Source organism: Podarcis pityusensis (genome assembly GCF_964106645.2).
Source record: "Podarcis pityusensis genome assembly, chromosome: 13".
In the NCBI taxonomy this organism is placed as follows: Eukaryota; Metazoa; Chordata; class Lepidosauria; order Squamata; family Lacertidae; genus Podarcis; species Podarcis pityusensis.
The window spans coordinates 13,958,136-13,973,679 of NC_138038.1; the positions used below are offsets into that span (position 1 = coordinate 13,958,136).

General features: G+C 45.8%; 1 protein-coding gene and 1 long non-coding RNA gene across 3 annotated transcripts in view; both read right to left on the reverse strand.

The window, feature by feature from the left end:
* Positions 1-15,544, reverse strand: part of LOC308460612 — a 427,618-nt gene that overhangs the window by 37,551 nt on the left and 374,523 nt on the right. The window lies entirely within an intron of this gene.
* Positions 1,849-13,829, reverse strand: DCAKD (dephospho-CoA kinase domain containing). Its single transcript, XM_080977103.1, has 5 exons — positions 13,694-13,829; positions 11,005-11,122; positions 8,493-8,696; positions 6,366-6,453; positions 1,849-3,062 (listed from the first exon to the last, which is right to left on the reverse strand). The coding sequence occupies exons 2-5, from the start codon at positions 11,114-11,116 to the stop codon at positions 2,777-2,779; spliced, it is 690 nt and encodes a 229-aa protein (XP_080833229.1). The 5' UTR covers positions 11,117-11,122; positions 13,694-13,829; the 3' UTR covers positions 1,849-2,776.

Below are 15,544 nucleotides of genomic sequence, written 5' to 3' on the forward strand. Positions count from 1 at the left end.
TCTACTCATGTAAAAACACCAGGCAGGCCCCACAAATAACCCAGAGATGCATTTTAAATAAAAGGACACGTTCTACTCATGTAAAAACACGCTGATTCCCGGACCGTCCACGGGCCGGATTGAGAAGGTGATTGGGCCGCATCCAGCCCCCGGGCCTTAGTTTGCCTACCCCTGGTTTAACCTGCCCATGAGCCACCCCCAAACCGAGCTGCCCACTCGGCAACTCCTCGCGCACTGTGCTAAACTGGCACAGCACGGTGCAGAGACTCGCTTCCACGGCGCCGAAAATCGTGCATGCGCAAAAAATTGCGGGCCCGTGTGCTTAATCCGGACCATGGAGGGATCTCCGCTGGAGTGAACCGGCCCAGGCGAGGTAAACCTTGCTGCCCCCTACCCTACTGTGTTCCCCAATGCCTGGGATTCAAAGGCACACCTCTGTCACAGGACGTACCACCTAGTCACCGGAGCTCCTACAAGCCATCGATAGCCTTATCCTCCATGAATTTGTCTGCAGCGCTTCTAAAGCCATCTAGGTTGGGGTCCGGGCCTGCATCTTGTGGCAGCAAGTTCCACAGTTTAACTATGCAAGGTGTAAAAGAAGCACTTTCTCCCGCCTCTCCTCCATTGGATAGCTCTGGGTTCCGGCATTACGAGAGGAAAAAATCTCTCCCTCTCCACCCTGCACGGTATTGTTACACCACTTTTTTCTGAACGGAAAAGGCCCAAATCTTGGGAACTTTCTTCATAGAATGGAAATTTCGGCTGCCCTTTTCCAAACCTCCACCTCAATGCTTTTTGAGAAGGGAAAACCAGAACTTCAGAAAATATTCCAAAGTGCAGAGATGCCATAGATTTTTCCATCCTTGCTGATTTTCTCATGCAATGCATATTGGCGCTAATATGTTATGTGCAGGGACCGCAGCAAGGCTCCTTGGACTCAGTACACAGTATAAAGGCTCCCTAAATGTAGAAGTTTGAAAACCACGTATTTGGAATGTGTTAGTCATCTCACCTGACCAATCACTGCATTTCTGCAGGAGAGGGCATCCGATCAGGAGGGCCATTCTATATGATGCCATAAGCAGACCATTAGAGCTCCCTTCCACTTGTATGTATGTGTATGTATCCATCTAAATGTGTGTATTTTTATATATGCAATTGTTTTAACTGCTTTGTATGTATATACATAGGGACGCGGGTGGCGCTGTGGGTTAAACTGCTGAGCCTCTTGCGCTTGCCGATCAGAAGGTCGGTGGTTCGAATCCCCGCAACGGGGTGAGCTCCTGTTGCTCGGTCCCTGCTCCTGCCACCTAGCAGTTCGAAAGCACGTCAAAGTGCAAGTAGATAAATAGGTACCGCTCCGGTGGGAAGGTAACCGGTGTTTCTGTGCGCTGCTCTGGTTCGCCAGAAGCGGCTTAGTCATGCTGGCCACATGACCCGGAAGCTGTACGCCGGCTCCCTTGGCCGATAAAGCGAGATGAGCGCTGCAACCCCAGAGTTGGCCACGACTGGACCTAATGGTCAGGGGTCCCTTTACCTATGTGTGTGTGTGTGCGCGCGCATGCGCATATGTGTGTGTATATATATACCCTGCGCATTTTTTGCTCTATAAGACGCACCAGACCATAAGACGCACCTAGTTTTTGGAGGAGGAAAACAAGAAAAAAATAATATTCTGAATCTCAGAAGCCAGAACAGCAAGAGGGATCGCTGCGCAGCGATCCCTCTTGCTGTTCTGGCTTCTGGGATAGCTGCGCAGCATGTATTCGCTCCATAAGATGCACACACATTTCCCCTTACTTTTGGGGAGGGAAAAAGTGAGTCTTATAGAGCAAAAAATACGGTATATGTTTTATATAGGTTTTAATTGCATTGCAGATTGCTTCCAGATGCTTCAACATGACACGATTCATAAATAACAAGATTCATAAATAACAATCATCATCATGATTTGTTTGAATATAAGCCAGGCGCTGAGGGGCGAAAAAAACCCCACAAGCTCCAGTTCATAATTACAAATACTATATTGTAAGACTGTAGTACATAACGCTTGAGCTGTATGAGTCATACAGATAAATTGATGTTAAATGAAATGCAGTAACCAAACAGCCTCCAGAGGGGAAGAAAAAAAAAAGGAACAGCCTCTCCAACTTCTCAGGGTATTTTCACACCTCCGAGAAGCGACTTTTCCTTGTCGGTTCCCCACAGAGAGCATTTTGGCTGAGTGCCCTGCAAGCAATATTCAATATTGACCACAGTCCTGGAGACCCACTGAAAATGAAGTTCTCAAAGATGCAGCCAATAGCATATTGGAGGGAGGGAGAGGAGGGGAAAGAGGTGCACAGTACCTCTTTTTTAAAAAAGGAACTTTGTTGTGGGCTTACCCTCATGTCAAATTTAATAGGATGCGTTTTTTACACTTCAGTAGTAGCCAGCAAGTTTCGTCCCCACCCACAGCCCCTCGGCCCAGCAGACCAAAATTCCTACCAGCTTTAGTTAACAACACCCACAACCCCTTTCCATCCTCAGGTGCGACTAAAATCTTTTGCAAGGGAGCCGCGGACAAAGATAGCCGAGACCCGCTTTGGAATGAATGACGCCTCTTTTCACTTTCAGAGGCGTTCGGAAAGTCAACAGGCTCACTGCCTGGCTTTGGAGGTCTTTTGAGTCGTTCAGGCTGCAAAAAGTAGGGAAAGGTCCTGGGTTTCTCTTGCCCTTCCCAAAACAGAAGGGTTTGGTCCCCCTTACCTCCCCTTTCACTACCACCAAGGGCAAGTTAAGACATGAGCTGCCGCAGTAGGAAATACAGCAAGCCGCTAACCCCAGCAGCTGCTGTGAGGGCCAGGAGCCGCACCAGGAGGAAGTCCATGGAGTCCTCCAACGAGGAGTGCAGCTTCAAGACCTGCTTCCTCGTGGTCTCGACGTCTCTCGAGTTGTCGATGACGTGGCCGGCCAGCTTGATCTTTTGGTCCAGGGGCAGCTGGGCGGCAATGCGCGCTTCGGCCTCCGCCTGGGTCAGCCCGTTCCGGCGCATCAGGCGGGACAACTGGCTCTGTGGGTCACTTGGCAAAGGAAGGGAAGAGGAACTGAGCTCAGGGAGAAAGTCAGAAAGGGCTGTGTGTGTGTGTGTGTGTGTGTGTACACCCTCCTCCCATCTATCTAGTCAATTCCGGCTGCTCTTACACACTCCAGACATGGAAAATGAGGGAGAGACTATGGCCACATACACACCATATGTATGGGATGTGGGTGGCGCTGTGGTCTAAACCAGTGAGCCTCTTGGGCTTGCCGATCGGAAGGTCGGCGGTTCGAATCCTCCACGACGGGGTGAGCTCCCGTCGCTCTGTTCCAGCTCCTGCCAACCTAGCAGTTCGAAAGCACACCAGTGCAAGTAGATAAATAGGTACCACTGTGGTGGGAAGCTAAATGGCGTTTTCGTGCGCTCTGGTTTCTGTCATGGTGTCCTGTTGCTCCAGAAGCAGTTGAGTCCTGCTGGCCACATGACCCAGAAAGCTGTCTGTGGACAAACGCCGGCCCCCTCGGCCTGAAAGCGAGATGAGCGCCGCAGCCCCATAGTCACCTTTGACTGGACTTAACCATCCAGGGGTCCTTTACACACACACACACACACACACACACACACATATATATATATACGTTTAAAGTCTTACGGTACCATTTTAAACAGTCACGGCTTCTTCCCCCCAAAAAAATCTGGGAGCTGTACTTTGCTGAGAGGTCCAGAGGGTGGCAACATGAGAACGGGCCTTTTCTGCAGTGGCTCCCCATTTGTGGAATGCTTCACCTGGCGCCTTCATTATATAGCTTTAGGCACCAGAAGAAAACGTTCCTCTTCAACCAGGCCTTTGGCTGATTAATATTCCATAGCCTTTTAAATGTGTCTGTTATTGTTTTGCTGCTTTGGTTTAATTATTTACTTGCGTTTTATCTTGTAGTTTATTCTGTGAACTGCCCTGAGATCTTCTGATGAGTGGCAGTATATAATTCTAATAAATAAATATATATTTTTAAAAAAACTGGATGCCTCACAGAGCTACAATTCTCAAGAGTTCCCTGTGAAGAAGGGTTGACCATTAAAACAGTCAGCACTGTAGCTCTGTGTGGTGTAGTGGTTAAGAGCGGTAGTCTCGTAATCTGGTGAACCGGGTTCGCTTCCCCACTCCTCCACATGCAGCTGCTGGGTGACCTTGGGCTAGTCACACTTCTCTGAAGTCTCTCAGCCCCACTCACCTCACAGAGTGTTTGTTGTGGGGGAGGAAGGGAAAGGAGAATGTTAGCCGCTTTGAGACTCCTGAAGGGGAGTGAAAGGCGGGATATCAAATCCAAACTCTTCTTCTTCTTCTTCTTCTTCTTCTTCTTCTTCTTCTTCTGTGAGGGGAACAGGGGTCTCCCCTAACAACTCTCTGCACCCTTTAACAAACTACGGCTCCCACAATTCTTTGGGGGGGAAGCCACGACTGTTTCAAGCGGTGTCATAGTGCTTTAGGGTGTGAACGTGGCCTATGAAGAGATCAGTGGGAAGGATCATGCCAAGCAGAGTGGGCTCAGTTGTCAAGGCTGAGTTCTGAGGGGTGAAGCACAAGGACCTCAACCAGCAAATCTGCTGAGGAAAAAGTAAACACACACACACACAAAAACCTGTCGAAGGATAGGTAAAGGGACCCCTGACCATTAGGTCCAGTCATGACCGACTCTGGGGCTGCGGCGCTCATTTTGCTTTATTGGCCGAGGGAGCCGGCGTACAGCTTCCGGGTCATGTGGCCAGCATGACTAAGCCGCTTCTGGCGAACCAGAGTAGCGCATGGAAACGCCGTTTACCTTCCCGCTGGAGCGGTACCTATTTATCTACTTGCATTATGACGTGCTTTCGAACTGCTAGGTTGGCAGGAGCAGGGACCGAGCAACGGGAGGTTACCCTGTCATGGGGATTCGAACCGTCGACCTTCTGATCGGCAAGCCCTAGGCTCTGTGGTTTAACAGGAACAGCTAATTAATTCCCCAATTAATTCCCTGAAGAGATACGTTTACCTTCTCCATCTAACTTGGGGATGGGACACCTCAGGCTTGGGGGCAAAAAGCACCCCTCAGGGGCCTCTCCCTCTGGAATTTGGGTCTCTTCCCAGCCACACACCCCTCTTCCCAGGCCATCCCCATCACTGGTTCTGCTTTGCATGGTTTGTGATTGTTCCTACATGGCAGGACCAGGTCCTTAAACTCTGATAACGCCCCTTGCTTGCCTGGTGTGTATAGCTTTAGGCGCCAGAAGAAAACGTTCCTCTTGTGAGTGCGCATACTAGCCTGTTACACAAAGGTAAGAGTTACAGTTGTTGCTCTAGACACTTTTGGCTCTATTCTCACCCATCAGAGGCTTGCGGCCTCTGAAAGATTATCCAGACAGGAATGTGGCCCCTGCGAAATAAACTTCTTATACAACTCTGTTCACAAGTTTGCAGGAGCTCCAACCCATTCCAAGGGTCAGTCCATTCGGAAGCACAACAACATTCTGTGTGGCCCTTTTGGTACTGCCCTTAAAAATGCTGCACAAGCAGTGTTCAGAATTTGCCAGGTGCATTTTGCACCTGGCTATTGGCCACCTGCGACCAGGTAAAGATGCCTGGGCGCCAGGATGGTACCTGATGTCTCCCGCCATATGGAGGTGTATGCCCAGAGAACTCTTGCCTGTTTTCACACACTTGTAGAATTCTATCTATTATGTTTTATCTGCACAAAGGTTTTGGGTCTGCCCCCAAAATGGCAAGTAGGCATTTCATTCTGGCGACTGTAACCCTGGATTTAAGGAGCCATTTGACACCTAGCTTATATATCTGAGTTTCTAACACTGTACAGTAGTCGTACCTTGGTTTTCAAACAGCTTAGTTCTCAAATGTTTTAGCTGCCGGATGCCGCAAACCCGGAAGTGACTGTTCCAGTCTGCGAACTGTTTTTGGAAGCCAAACGTCTGACGGGGCTTCCTGCAGCCAATCAGAAGTTGCGCTTTGGTTTCCGAACGTTTTGGAAGTCGAACAGATGTCTAGAACAGATTCTGTTCGACTTCCAAAGTACGGCTGTACGAGCAACCAGTTATAAGGGATTTGGTTCATCTGAATGGTCACGTGCAAATCCCATGTAAGCAGAGCTTGGACGGCCATCTGTCATGTATGATCTAGTTGAGATTCCTGCATTGCAGGGGGTTAGACTAGATGACTCTAGTCTAAATTCTATGATTCCTGACTCAGTTCAGGAGCCAATGCATTCCAATGGGCATCCTCTGTCCTTTGTTGCATCAGACCGACTGGCGCTTTCGTATTGTGACATAACGTCATCGTTCCCTGTAATATCCTTACCAGTACACAAGAACGGTATGCTTCATGAACTTGATCAGCGTGTTGGTTTCAAAAAGGAGCGGGATATCGAGGATCACATACCGATGGCCTGGGGAGGGGGGGGAGGGAGGTGAATTTTGTATCGCAAATATTGTAGAAACTGCAAGCATTCATTCCACACACACACAAACGAACAAACAAACGAACTGCACAAGGAGTTTTGTGTAAAGCACTGCAAATTCAAGAGTTTGTAATTTCATCCCCGTGTCAGATTCTGGAGTAAAATTTGGGTGACTCCCTGCCTGAAATTGAAAGTGGAATTTTACAGTTGCAATCAGAAGAGTTGAGAACAAAGAGAGAGAGCTCTTCAGAGTAACTCCGAGTCCACAAAGCCGGAAGGCACAAAGGGATCAGGAATAACTCATATGGACATAATATTTGATAACGAATTAACAGAACAACTGACGGAAATTAAAACCTCACACTGGAGAAGAAAGCAGAACTTCACCTGCAAATTTACAAATTATTATTATATGTGTCAATGCGAATTGAAGTTAATTTCTGTAGCTGTGGTATAAGGGATTTTATCAAGAAAGGATTGTATTTGGTTTGAGCAAGAGTCTGGAGGCAGAATTAAAGGGAGTCAGACCTTTACAGCAAGTGGGAAGCCACCAAAATTTATAATTGGCTACATTATTGATTTGTATTTGAATTGGTATCGCTATTTGGTGTTAAAGTAAAAGGCACCTTTATTTGAGAGGGACGAGGGTGGTGCTGTGGGTTAAACCACAGAGCCTAGGACTTGCCGATCAGAAGGTCAGCAGTTCAAATCCTCGTAACGGGGTGAGCTCCTGTTGCTCGGTCCCTGCTCCTGCCAAGCTAGCAGTTTGAAAGCACATCAAAGTGCAAGTAGATAAATAGGTACCGCTCCAGCAGGAAGGTAAACGGCGTTTCCGTGCGCTGCTTTGGTTCGCCAGAAGCGGCTTAGTCATGCTGGCCACATGACCCGGAAGCTGTACGCCGGCTCCCTCGGCCAATAAAGCAAAATGAGCGCCGCAACCCCAGAGTCGGCCACGACTGGACCTAATGGTCAGGGGTCCCTTTACCTTTATTTCATGTTAATATAATATGACACATATTGGATTTTTGTAATTGAAAATTAATAAAAATTATTTAGCAACAACAAAATTGGACCAGGATCCATGTACTGAACAAGGCATCAGGATGTTGTTTTTCTGAGCAGGGGATATTCCCCTCCTCTGGCTTCATGTGGCAAACTCCTTCAGAAGCACAGGGAAGTTCCAGCGTTATAGTGTGCAGTTCAGAGGAGAAACCACTTTTATAATATTGCCACTAATTTGAATGACGGGAGTTGAATTACTCCAATTACCTTAATTTGCAGAAAAGTCTAGGTCTTCTGAAGAACAAAGCTTTGAAGATCACCAGTGAGGCTATTTTCCCAGTTCCCTAAATGCTTTCCCCTCTCATCTAAGGGGGTTATATTGGCCTTAGAAACTGGAAAACAGAGAGATCTGGCTCTCCCTCCCACCCTGTCTGCTTTCAATGAGTTCCTCCTTGTGAGGAGACCCTTCTCTGCTACCCCGAGACCTCCAAAGCAGCCAGCGATATTATCAGGCCCTTGATTAGACAGATTTGTCAGCTGTATTTGTTACAGTTATCAGAGGAATGAAAGGGAATAGAGAGGCGCTGCCGAAATCCCAGCTGTCAAACCATTCTTTTACCTTATCGAGTTCAAAAAGAGCTTTTATAAGAGCGCCCGGGAAAAGTGGGGGGGGGGGGGGGGCTGGGGGCGCGTGCGAGCATTTCTGAAGGTGTGACATTATGCACAATACTTCCCAAAGACTCTTTTGTGTGTGCTCTTTAAAGGCAACGTTAAGGGAGCAAAAATGCAAAGGGCAAGGATAAAGAAGGAAGAATCCTCAGGATGTAAGCAGTGAATGGATGAGCGCAAACACGGCACAAAGGAAGCAGCTCAGAGGCCTTTTTACAGTCCGTTCCCTCTTGGCCGGCAAAGGAAAATAAAATAAAATGCAGGGCAAAGGGAGACGGTGCAGCTTTTGTCAGCGTGTATCGATGCCTCGAGGATTCCGCAAAGTGAAATAAAAATCAACCTCACCAGTAGCTTACCCAGCATAAAGTATTTCAAGATCTGTTTTACCATCTCCTTCTGTATCTCAGGGTGAGTGATGGAATTCAGCAGCCGACGTTTTTCGGGCTGAGAGAAAACTATGCTTCCTAGAGCCTCGCGGTTGATCTCGCCGCTCTCCAGGAGAATTTCGGGGCCAAAAGAATGCACAATGCGCTGGTATGCCAGGAAGCGTGGCTGGACCACTGAGGAAAGAGGGGTTAACATTAAGGCTCCACCAGAGTTGCTTTCAATTTTTTGTCACTGGGAAACTCGATCAGAGACAAGAGGGACAGCAGAGACAAACTGCAAGTCGAGAAGCGTTGCTTGTGATAAGACAGTTTGTGCCAATTCCTACATACGCTCATTCTGGAATGCAATCTGTCCCACTTCCCCATTAATTTGCAAATTTTGTTTTTGGAAAACTAGCAGGAACATTTGTATTTAAAATATACTTTTTACCACAAAATACATATTTGAATATGCACTGCGTCTCGATGTATGCGTTTCTATCCTAATATGTGCATTTATCTGAAGCTGAGGCTCCAATACTTTGGCCACCTCATGAGAAGAGAAGACTCCCTGGAAAAGACCCTGATGTTGGGAAAGATGGAGGGCACAAGGAGAAGGGGACGACAGAGGACGAGATGGCTGGACAGTGTTCTCAAAGCTACCAGCATGAGTTTGACCAAACTGCGGGAGGCAGTGGAAGACAGGAGTGCCTGGCATGCTCTGGTCCATGGGGTCACGAAGAGTTGGACACGACTAAACGACTAAACAACAACAACATGTGCATTTATAATGCAGACTGTGCCTTTTCTTTTCTTGGGCCGAGAAATCTGGAGATGTGTGAAATCTGACAGATAACCACATTCTGAGCTGCACATTAGTCCAGCAATTGCAGGTCAGCTGGCATCAGAATCCACAGCACCCCTAGCTTCAACTGGCCCAAACTATTTGCAGAGGTCCTCCAACTGGCAAAGAGACAGGTTCCAAGTGCTGTCGATGAAGGGATGAGACGAACACAGCTTCTCTTCCTCGCAAGCAGAAAGCTACATGAGCTCTCCTAAGCTTTCTGCATTTAGAGCTCCTGCCTCCAGCAGCAATCCACAGGCTAACAAACAAGCGCACAAGATCTGCTCTATCGGAACAGATCAGTAGATCAGCATTCTGTCTTTCCAGAAGCAGTGAGTCAAATAAGTTTAGAAGCTCACAAGCATATTACATTACAGTTCCGTGATTTAAAACTCCCGACGTAGTTTTATTTTGCTCTTCAAAAGGCAATTGGTGGAGAGGATGGGGTCTGAGTTTTCATTGCACGTACAGGTGCATAGTTTCTGCGGATATAGTTTTTCTAGGTTAACAGAGCCTCTCGGGGGGGGGGTGTTGGCATCAGGGCTGGAGCACTTAAGCCAGGCTTCCTCAACCTTGGCCCTCCAGACGTTTTTGGCCTACAACTCCCATGATCCCTAGCTAGCAGGACCAGTAGTCAGGAATGATGGGAATTGTAGTCTCAAAACATCTGGAGGGCCAAGGTTGAGGAAGCCTGGCTTAAGCCATGGGTAGGCAAACTAAGGCCCGGGGGCTGGATCCGGCCCAATCGCCTTCTAAATCCGGCCTGCGAATGGTCCGGGAATCAGCGTGTTTTTACATGAGTAGACTGTGTGCTTTTATTTAAAATGCATCTCTGGGTTATTTGTGAGGCATAGGAATTCGTTCATTTTTTCCCTTCAAAATATAGTCCGACCCCCCCATAAGGTCTGAGGGACAGTGGACCGGCCCCCTGCTGAAAAAGTTTGCTGACCCCTGGCTTAAGTAAATAATTAAGCCCAGTTCCCCAGTGCTGCTGGGGACACGGGTGGCGCTGTGCGTTAAACCACAGAACCTAGGATTTGCCGATCAGAAGATCGGCGGTTCGAATCCCATTGACGGGTTGAGCCCCCATTGCTCAGTCCCTGCTCCTGCCAACCTAGCAGTTCGAAAGCACGTCGAAGTGCAAGTAGATAAATAGGTACCGCTCCGGCGGGAAGGTAAACGGCGTTTCCGTGCGCTGCTCTGGTTTGCCAGAAGCGGCTTAGTCATGCTGGCCACATGACCCGGTAGCTGTACGCCGGCTCCCTCGGCCAATAAAGCGAGATGAGCACCGCAATCCCAGAGTCGGCCACGACTGGACCTAACAGTCAGGGGCCCCTTTACCTTTTCCCCAGTGCTGAAGGCCTAATCCAAATTAACCCTCTTTTCTTCCTCAGCAGCTTCTTTTTGAGGAAGAAAACCAGTATGTGGGTAGGCCCCAAGACAGCTGGAAGACTGAATGGAAAGCGGCATTGGCCTGGAATCTATTTATTTGTCTCATTTTTATCCCACAAATGGATCCAGGCAGAGAACGCAAGAGCAGGCCCAACAACAACTCCCTTGGGGATCCTGGAGGATCTATTGCCTCTGGCCAGCGGTCTACTGGAGAGCAAAAGTGCATCTTCTGTTCACCCTCATACCAAGGAGCACAGGCTGCCTCACCTTGTCGGGCTATAACATCAGCATCAATGACAGCGCAGCCCAGTTCCCGCAGCATAGCAACCACCGTACTTTTCCCTGACGCAATGCCACCTGTCAGTCCTACCAGAAACATCTTGCCCTGGATGGAAAAGAAAAAATACCATTAAGCGACAAAAGAAATGTGAAACTCAGCTTGTGCTCATTTGTCAACTTCATTCTGAAGAGCTTCAATTTTTCCCTCAGCCCATCTCGCCACCTAACATCCTATCAGGGTGGATTTGATTTAAATCAAATTGATTCAAATCAGTAAGACTTGATTTAAATCATTTTTTATAGAAAGACTCGTTCTTGCTGGTATAATCTTAATATTTACAACCAGATGAAGGTTTCATTTTTGGAATAATAAATTTTCAGAGTAGTTTTTACAGTTATATCAAAAATTACTGATTTGGTTATACTATTAGAAATACATAGACAGATAATTATGAAATTATTGTGAGGTTTAATAAGTTAACTGTTTATATTTGGACAACTTTTCTGCTGTACTTTACTGGAAGGAGAAAAATAATCATTTCCTTAATAACATTTTAAACAATCTCTTTAACGAAAACAATAACATTATAGCATATGTATCCATGTTTGTTAACTGATGTGGTTAAATGGTTTTTTAAAAACAAAAACTTTGAGTTTTATACACATGAAAAACGTAAAACAAATCCTTATTTCCTGATTAAAAGCCTTTGGTCTACAATGTAACTTAAACAGAAAACTATCTTTAAAAAGATTTTTCCTCCAAAAGCATTTTATTTTAAAAATCTGATTTAAATCAAAAAATCCGATTTAAATTTTTTTTAAAACCCGATTTTAAAATTTTCTTTTTAAAAAAATCATTGATTTTTATCCACCCTGCATCTTATCTGGAATTTAGATGTTTAAAAAATCACAAAGGGGAGAAAATAATCACTATATTTTTGAGTTGCTCCCTATCATTACAAGAAAAATAAAAACACAAAAAACCAACAATACATTTAAATGCAATTCAACCAGCATATCCGCAGTATTAAAACAGCAGCATGCATGACCAATAAAACACACATTTTAAATGTCATTTGAAAGAGGTAGAAGTTCAAAGCCCTTTCAATACTGAGACAGCCAATGACAGATCCCTTGGGAGTGAGTTCCATAAGGAAAGGACCATCCCTTCTCCTCATGGCTGTCCAATTAAATGGATCTTAAAGGTGAGCCACTGAGTAGGGCCTCCAGTGCCGGTCTTAATCCAGGAGAAGCTTCATATGGACACAGACAGTCCTTTATTTAATAACTTAACCAGGAACCATTTAGAGTTTCAAAGGTCAAAACCCAAGCTCTCTCAAGGCAAATATGAAAGATTAGGGGGATTGGTCAATGGGCATGGAGTTAAATCACCAGGTTCAAATTATCTGGTTTCTTCCACATAATGTAAAAAACAATACCTCCGTAACAAGCAGAAATATTACCTAAGGATTAGCATAGAATCGTAGAGTTGGAAGGGACTGTGAGTGTCATCTAGTTCAACCCCCTGCAATGCAAGAATCTTTTGCCATGTCTACAAAGGTGGCAAAATACCAATACTCTTCCATTAGGGTAGGATTGTGAATTTTGTGACCAATTTTGTGGTGGTGGCGGCAGCAGGAAATCTTATTTTATAAGATTTTATAATGAATTGATTTTAGAATGCTGTATTATTTTACTGTTGTTAGCTGCTCTGAGCCTGGCTACAGCTGGGGAGGGCGGGATATAAATAAAATTTTATTACTATTATTTTGGGAGTGTGATGATGTTAATAATAAACATAGAGAAATCTATAGCGTCTTAAAATTTGAAACTGCCATGGGCTGAAAGAAGGTATATTATTTGAAGTTTCAAAATATACCATTTCAGGGCAAAGCCAGAGACCCTGAGAGGTCTCTGTGTTTTTAAACAGGGATTTAGGGGAACCCTTTTAAGGTTACCAGATTTTTTTCAATGAATCCGGGGACACTTTTCAACTTCAATAGGAATGATAGGATTTTGTCAGGGGACTGATTTGTACAAATCCGAGGACTGTCCCCGAAAACAGGGACGTCTGGTAACCTTACCTTAGGTCCTAACAAGAGCATGGCTCAGGCTGCCTGCAATTTGTTACTGTGTCCTACCTCCAGTATCTTATATTTATCCCAGCTTATCATTACTAATCAGTACAGACTTTGCATTTGAAATCTGTGACTCTTAAGAGAGAGAGAGGGCAAAAACTGGCAATAAGTCGTTTAACTTTGGAAAGGCAGGGTTGGAGTTTTGCAAAACGGAGATTCCTCCAGAGAAACCGGGAGAAAACAAATATAATTCACTGCTGTCTTCTGCCACAGATGTGGAGCCCCCTGCCACCTACACCTCCAAAATTTCTATTTAAAAAAGAGAGAGAGAGAGAGAGAGAGAGAGAAGCACTGAAGGATAGAACTGTCTGGCTACCCTGGAATCCCTTCCACTTAATCTCAGAGGCGCTGTGACTTGACTGCGGCGGCTCAACAGCGAACGCGGCGCGGGAACTCTGCACGTTCTCAGAAACCCTCGGTACGCCGCGCAGGAAATAAACCCGAACAAGCTAGTTCTCCCATGGGCTATGCCTACCCTCCCAGCCCCCGGGTTCAGCGAAGGAAGGGTCCCGATCCTCGCCAAAACATCCCACACTCACCAGTTCGGTTCCGCCACCAAATGCTGACTGAGACCTTTTCCCACCCTCTCGTCGGCTTCACCCGTGTCCAACTTTTCCGACTTCCTATTGGCAGAGGGAAGTCACGCTGGGAAATCCAACCAATCGCTGCCACCGAGGTTGGGCTCTGCTTCCCCAAGCGCGAAGCCAGTGTCGCGATTTGAGGGTGAGGGAGGCGAGGAGCGCAAGGAATGGGCAAGGAATTCGAAAGGCTTCCAGGCGGTCAAAGCTAGTTTTAAAGCTGCTCCTCTTCGCCAGCGAGAAAGACTGAAGCTCCTTCACTGTATTCTTTTTCGACGCCTGCTAAAGGCATTCTTATTTAAACAAGCCTACTACCTTGAGGTTTAGAAAGCCTGTATGAATTTTAACTTGTTTGAGTCTGTTCATTCATACATTTTATTTATATGCCACTTTTCCACACACACAAAGAAATCATGCTTACAACCAAGAAACAGGAATGCATTTCAAACAAAGGCTACAAAAAAACCCTATTCTATTGGGGTTCTAACTCTCTGTGTGTTTTTAATTATGGTGCGAATTTTTAAAGCGATTATTATTTTTTTGTAAACCGCTCTGAGGCTTTTCGCGACAATCAAGCGGTATATACATTTTATTAAATAAATAAACTAGAAGTATCGACTGGTTGCTTGAAAGTCTTTGGGACAAAATCCCAGCCGGCAGAGGCAGCTGGGTGACAGTTCTGTGGCAGAATAGCTCCTTTGAACGCACACTACCCTCCCACCCCTGGTAAACTTAGGATTGTTGCCAGTTCTTGAATTTAAAATTGTTGATGAGAGAATTTAAGGCAGAGCCGTGTGGTTTCTGATAGAAATGCAAAAATCTGTATTTTCACCTCGTGTCTAACTTCAAAGCAAAACAAAACACTATATTGTGGGGGACATTATCCCTTCTTGCTTTGGGACAACTTACTTGAAAACAAACACAAAAACACTTGTTCCCTCCCTGCCCCAAGTAGATTAGTTAGTGTAGTTGTGTCTTGAATGTTGATGGACTTTGGCTGGGGAAATTGGGTTTAAATATCTACTCAACAGGATGACCTTCACTCAGCCAAACTTCGCAGAAATTGTTGTGCTTTCCCTGGGGCATATATTCTGGTTGTTGCTCCCTGAGGGAGGGAGGTATAAACATGTACCGAAATAGAAATAAATAAAACCCAATACTGAATCCTTTGCAGCTCCTGTTAAAAGAGGATTTTAGGTGATTGGAGGCTCTGTGAGGCTCTGGAGCACTGCTGCCAGCCAAGGCAGAAATAGAATCACATATTCATAACTGATGTTTTATTTGATACCATTTGCTAAATCTGAAAGCAAAAAAATGGCTTCAGTAACATCCCCTCATATTTGGTGGTTATCCAAAAAGTCTAGGAGACACTGAACCCAAAAAAGTTTAATTAACACTATATTTGGAACTTGTGCAGAGGAGGGTGACCCATACGATAGCTCAGTTGGTACAGCACAAGACTCTTAATCTCAGGTTGTGGGTTCAAGCCCCATGTTGGGCAAAAATATTCCTGCATTGTAAGGAACTGGACTAGGTGATCCTCATGGTCCCTTCCAACTCTACAATTCTTGGAATCTGTGAATCTATAAGGATTGGGAATCCAAGCCTTATGGGAAACGGTTGAGGGAGTCGAGTATGTTTAGCCTGGAGAAGACTTAAAGGAGATATGCTAGCCATCTTCAAATATTTGAAGAGTTGTCACATGAAAGATGGAGCAAGCTTGTTTGCTGCTGCTCCAGAACCAACTTAAATGAGATTCCGGCATTGCAAGGGGGTTGATAAAGGCACCACCCTACAGTTATATTTGTATTC

Excerpts from the sequence above, each read along its gene's own strand:
- DCAKD (XM_080977103.1), bottom strand. The coding sequence starts at position 11,116 with ATGTTTCTGGTAGGACTGACAGGTGGCATTGCGTCAGGGAAAAGTACG. Across the intron at positions 8,697-11,004 it reads TGATGTTATAGCCCGACAAG|TGGTCCAGCCACGCTTCCTG; the intron begins GTGAGGCAGCCT and ends CTCTTTCCTCAG. Across the intron at positions 6,454-8,492 it reads CTTGAAATACTTTATGCTGG|GCCATCGGTATGTGATCCTC; the intron begins GTAAGCTACTGG and ends CCCCCTCCCCAG.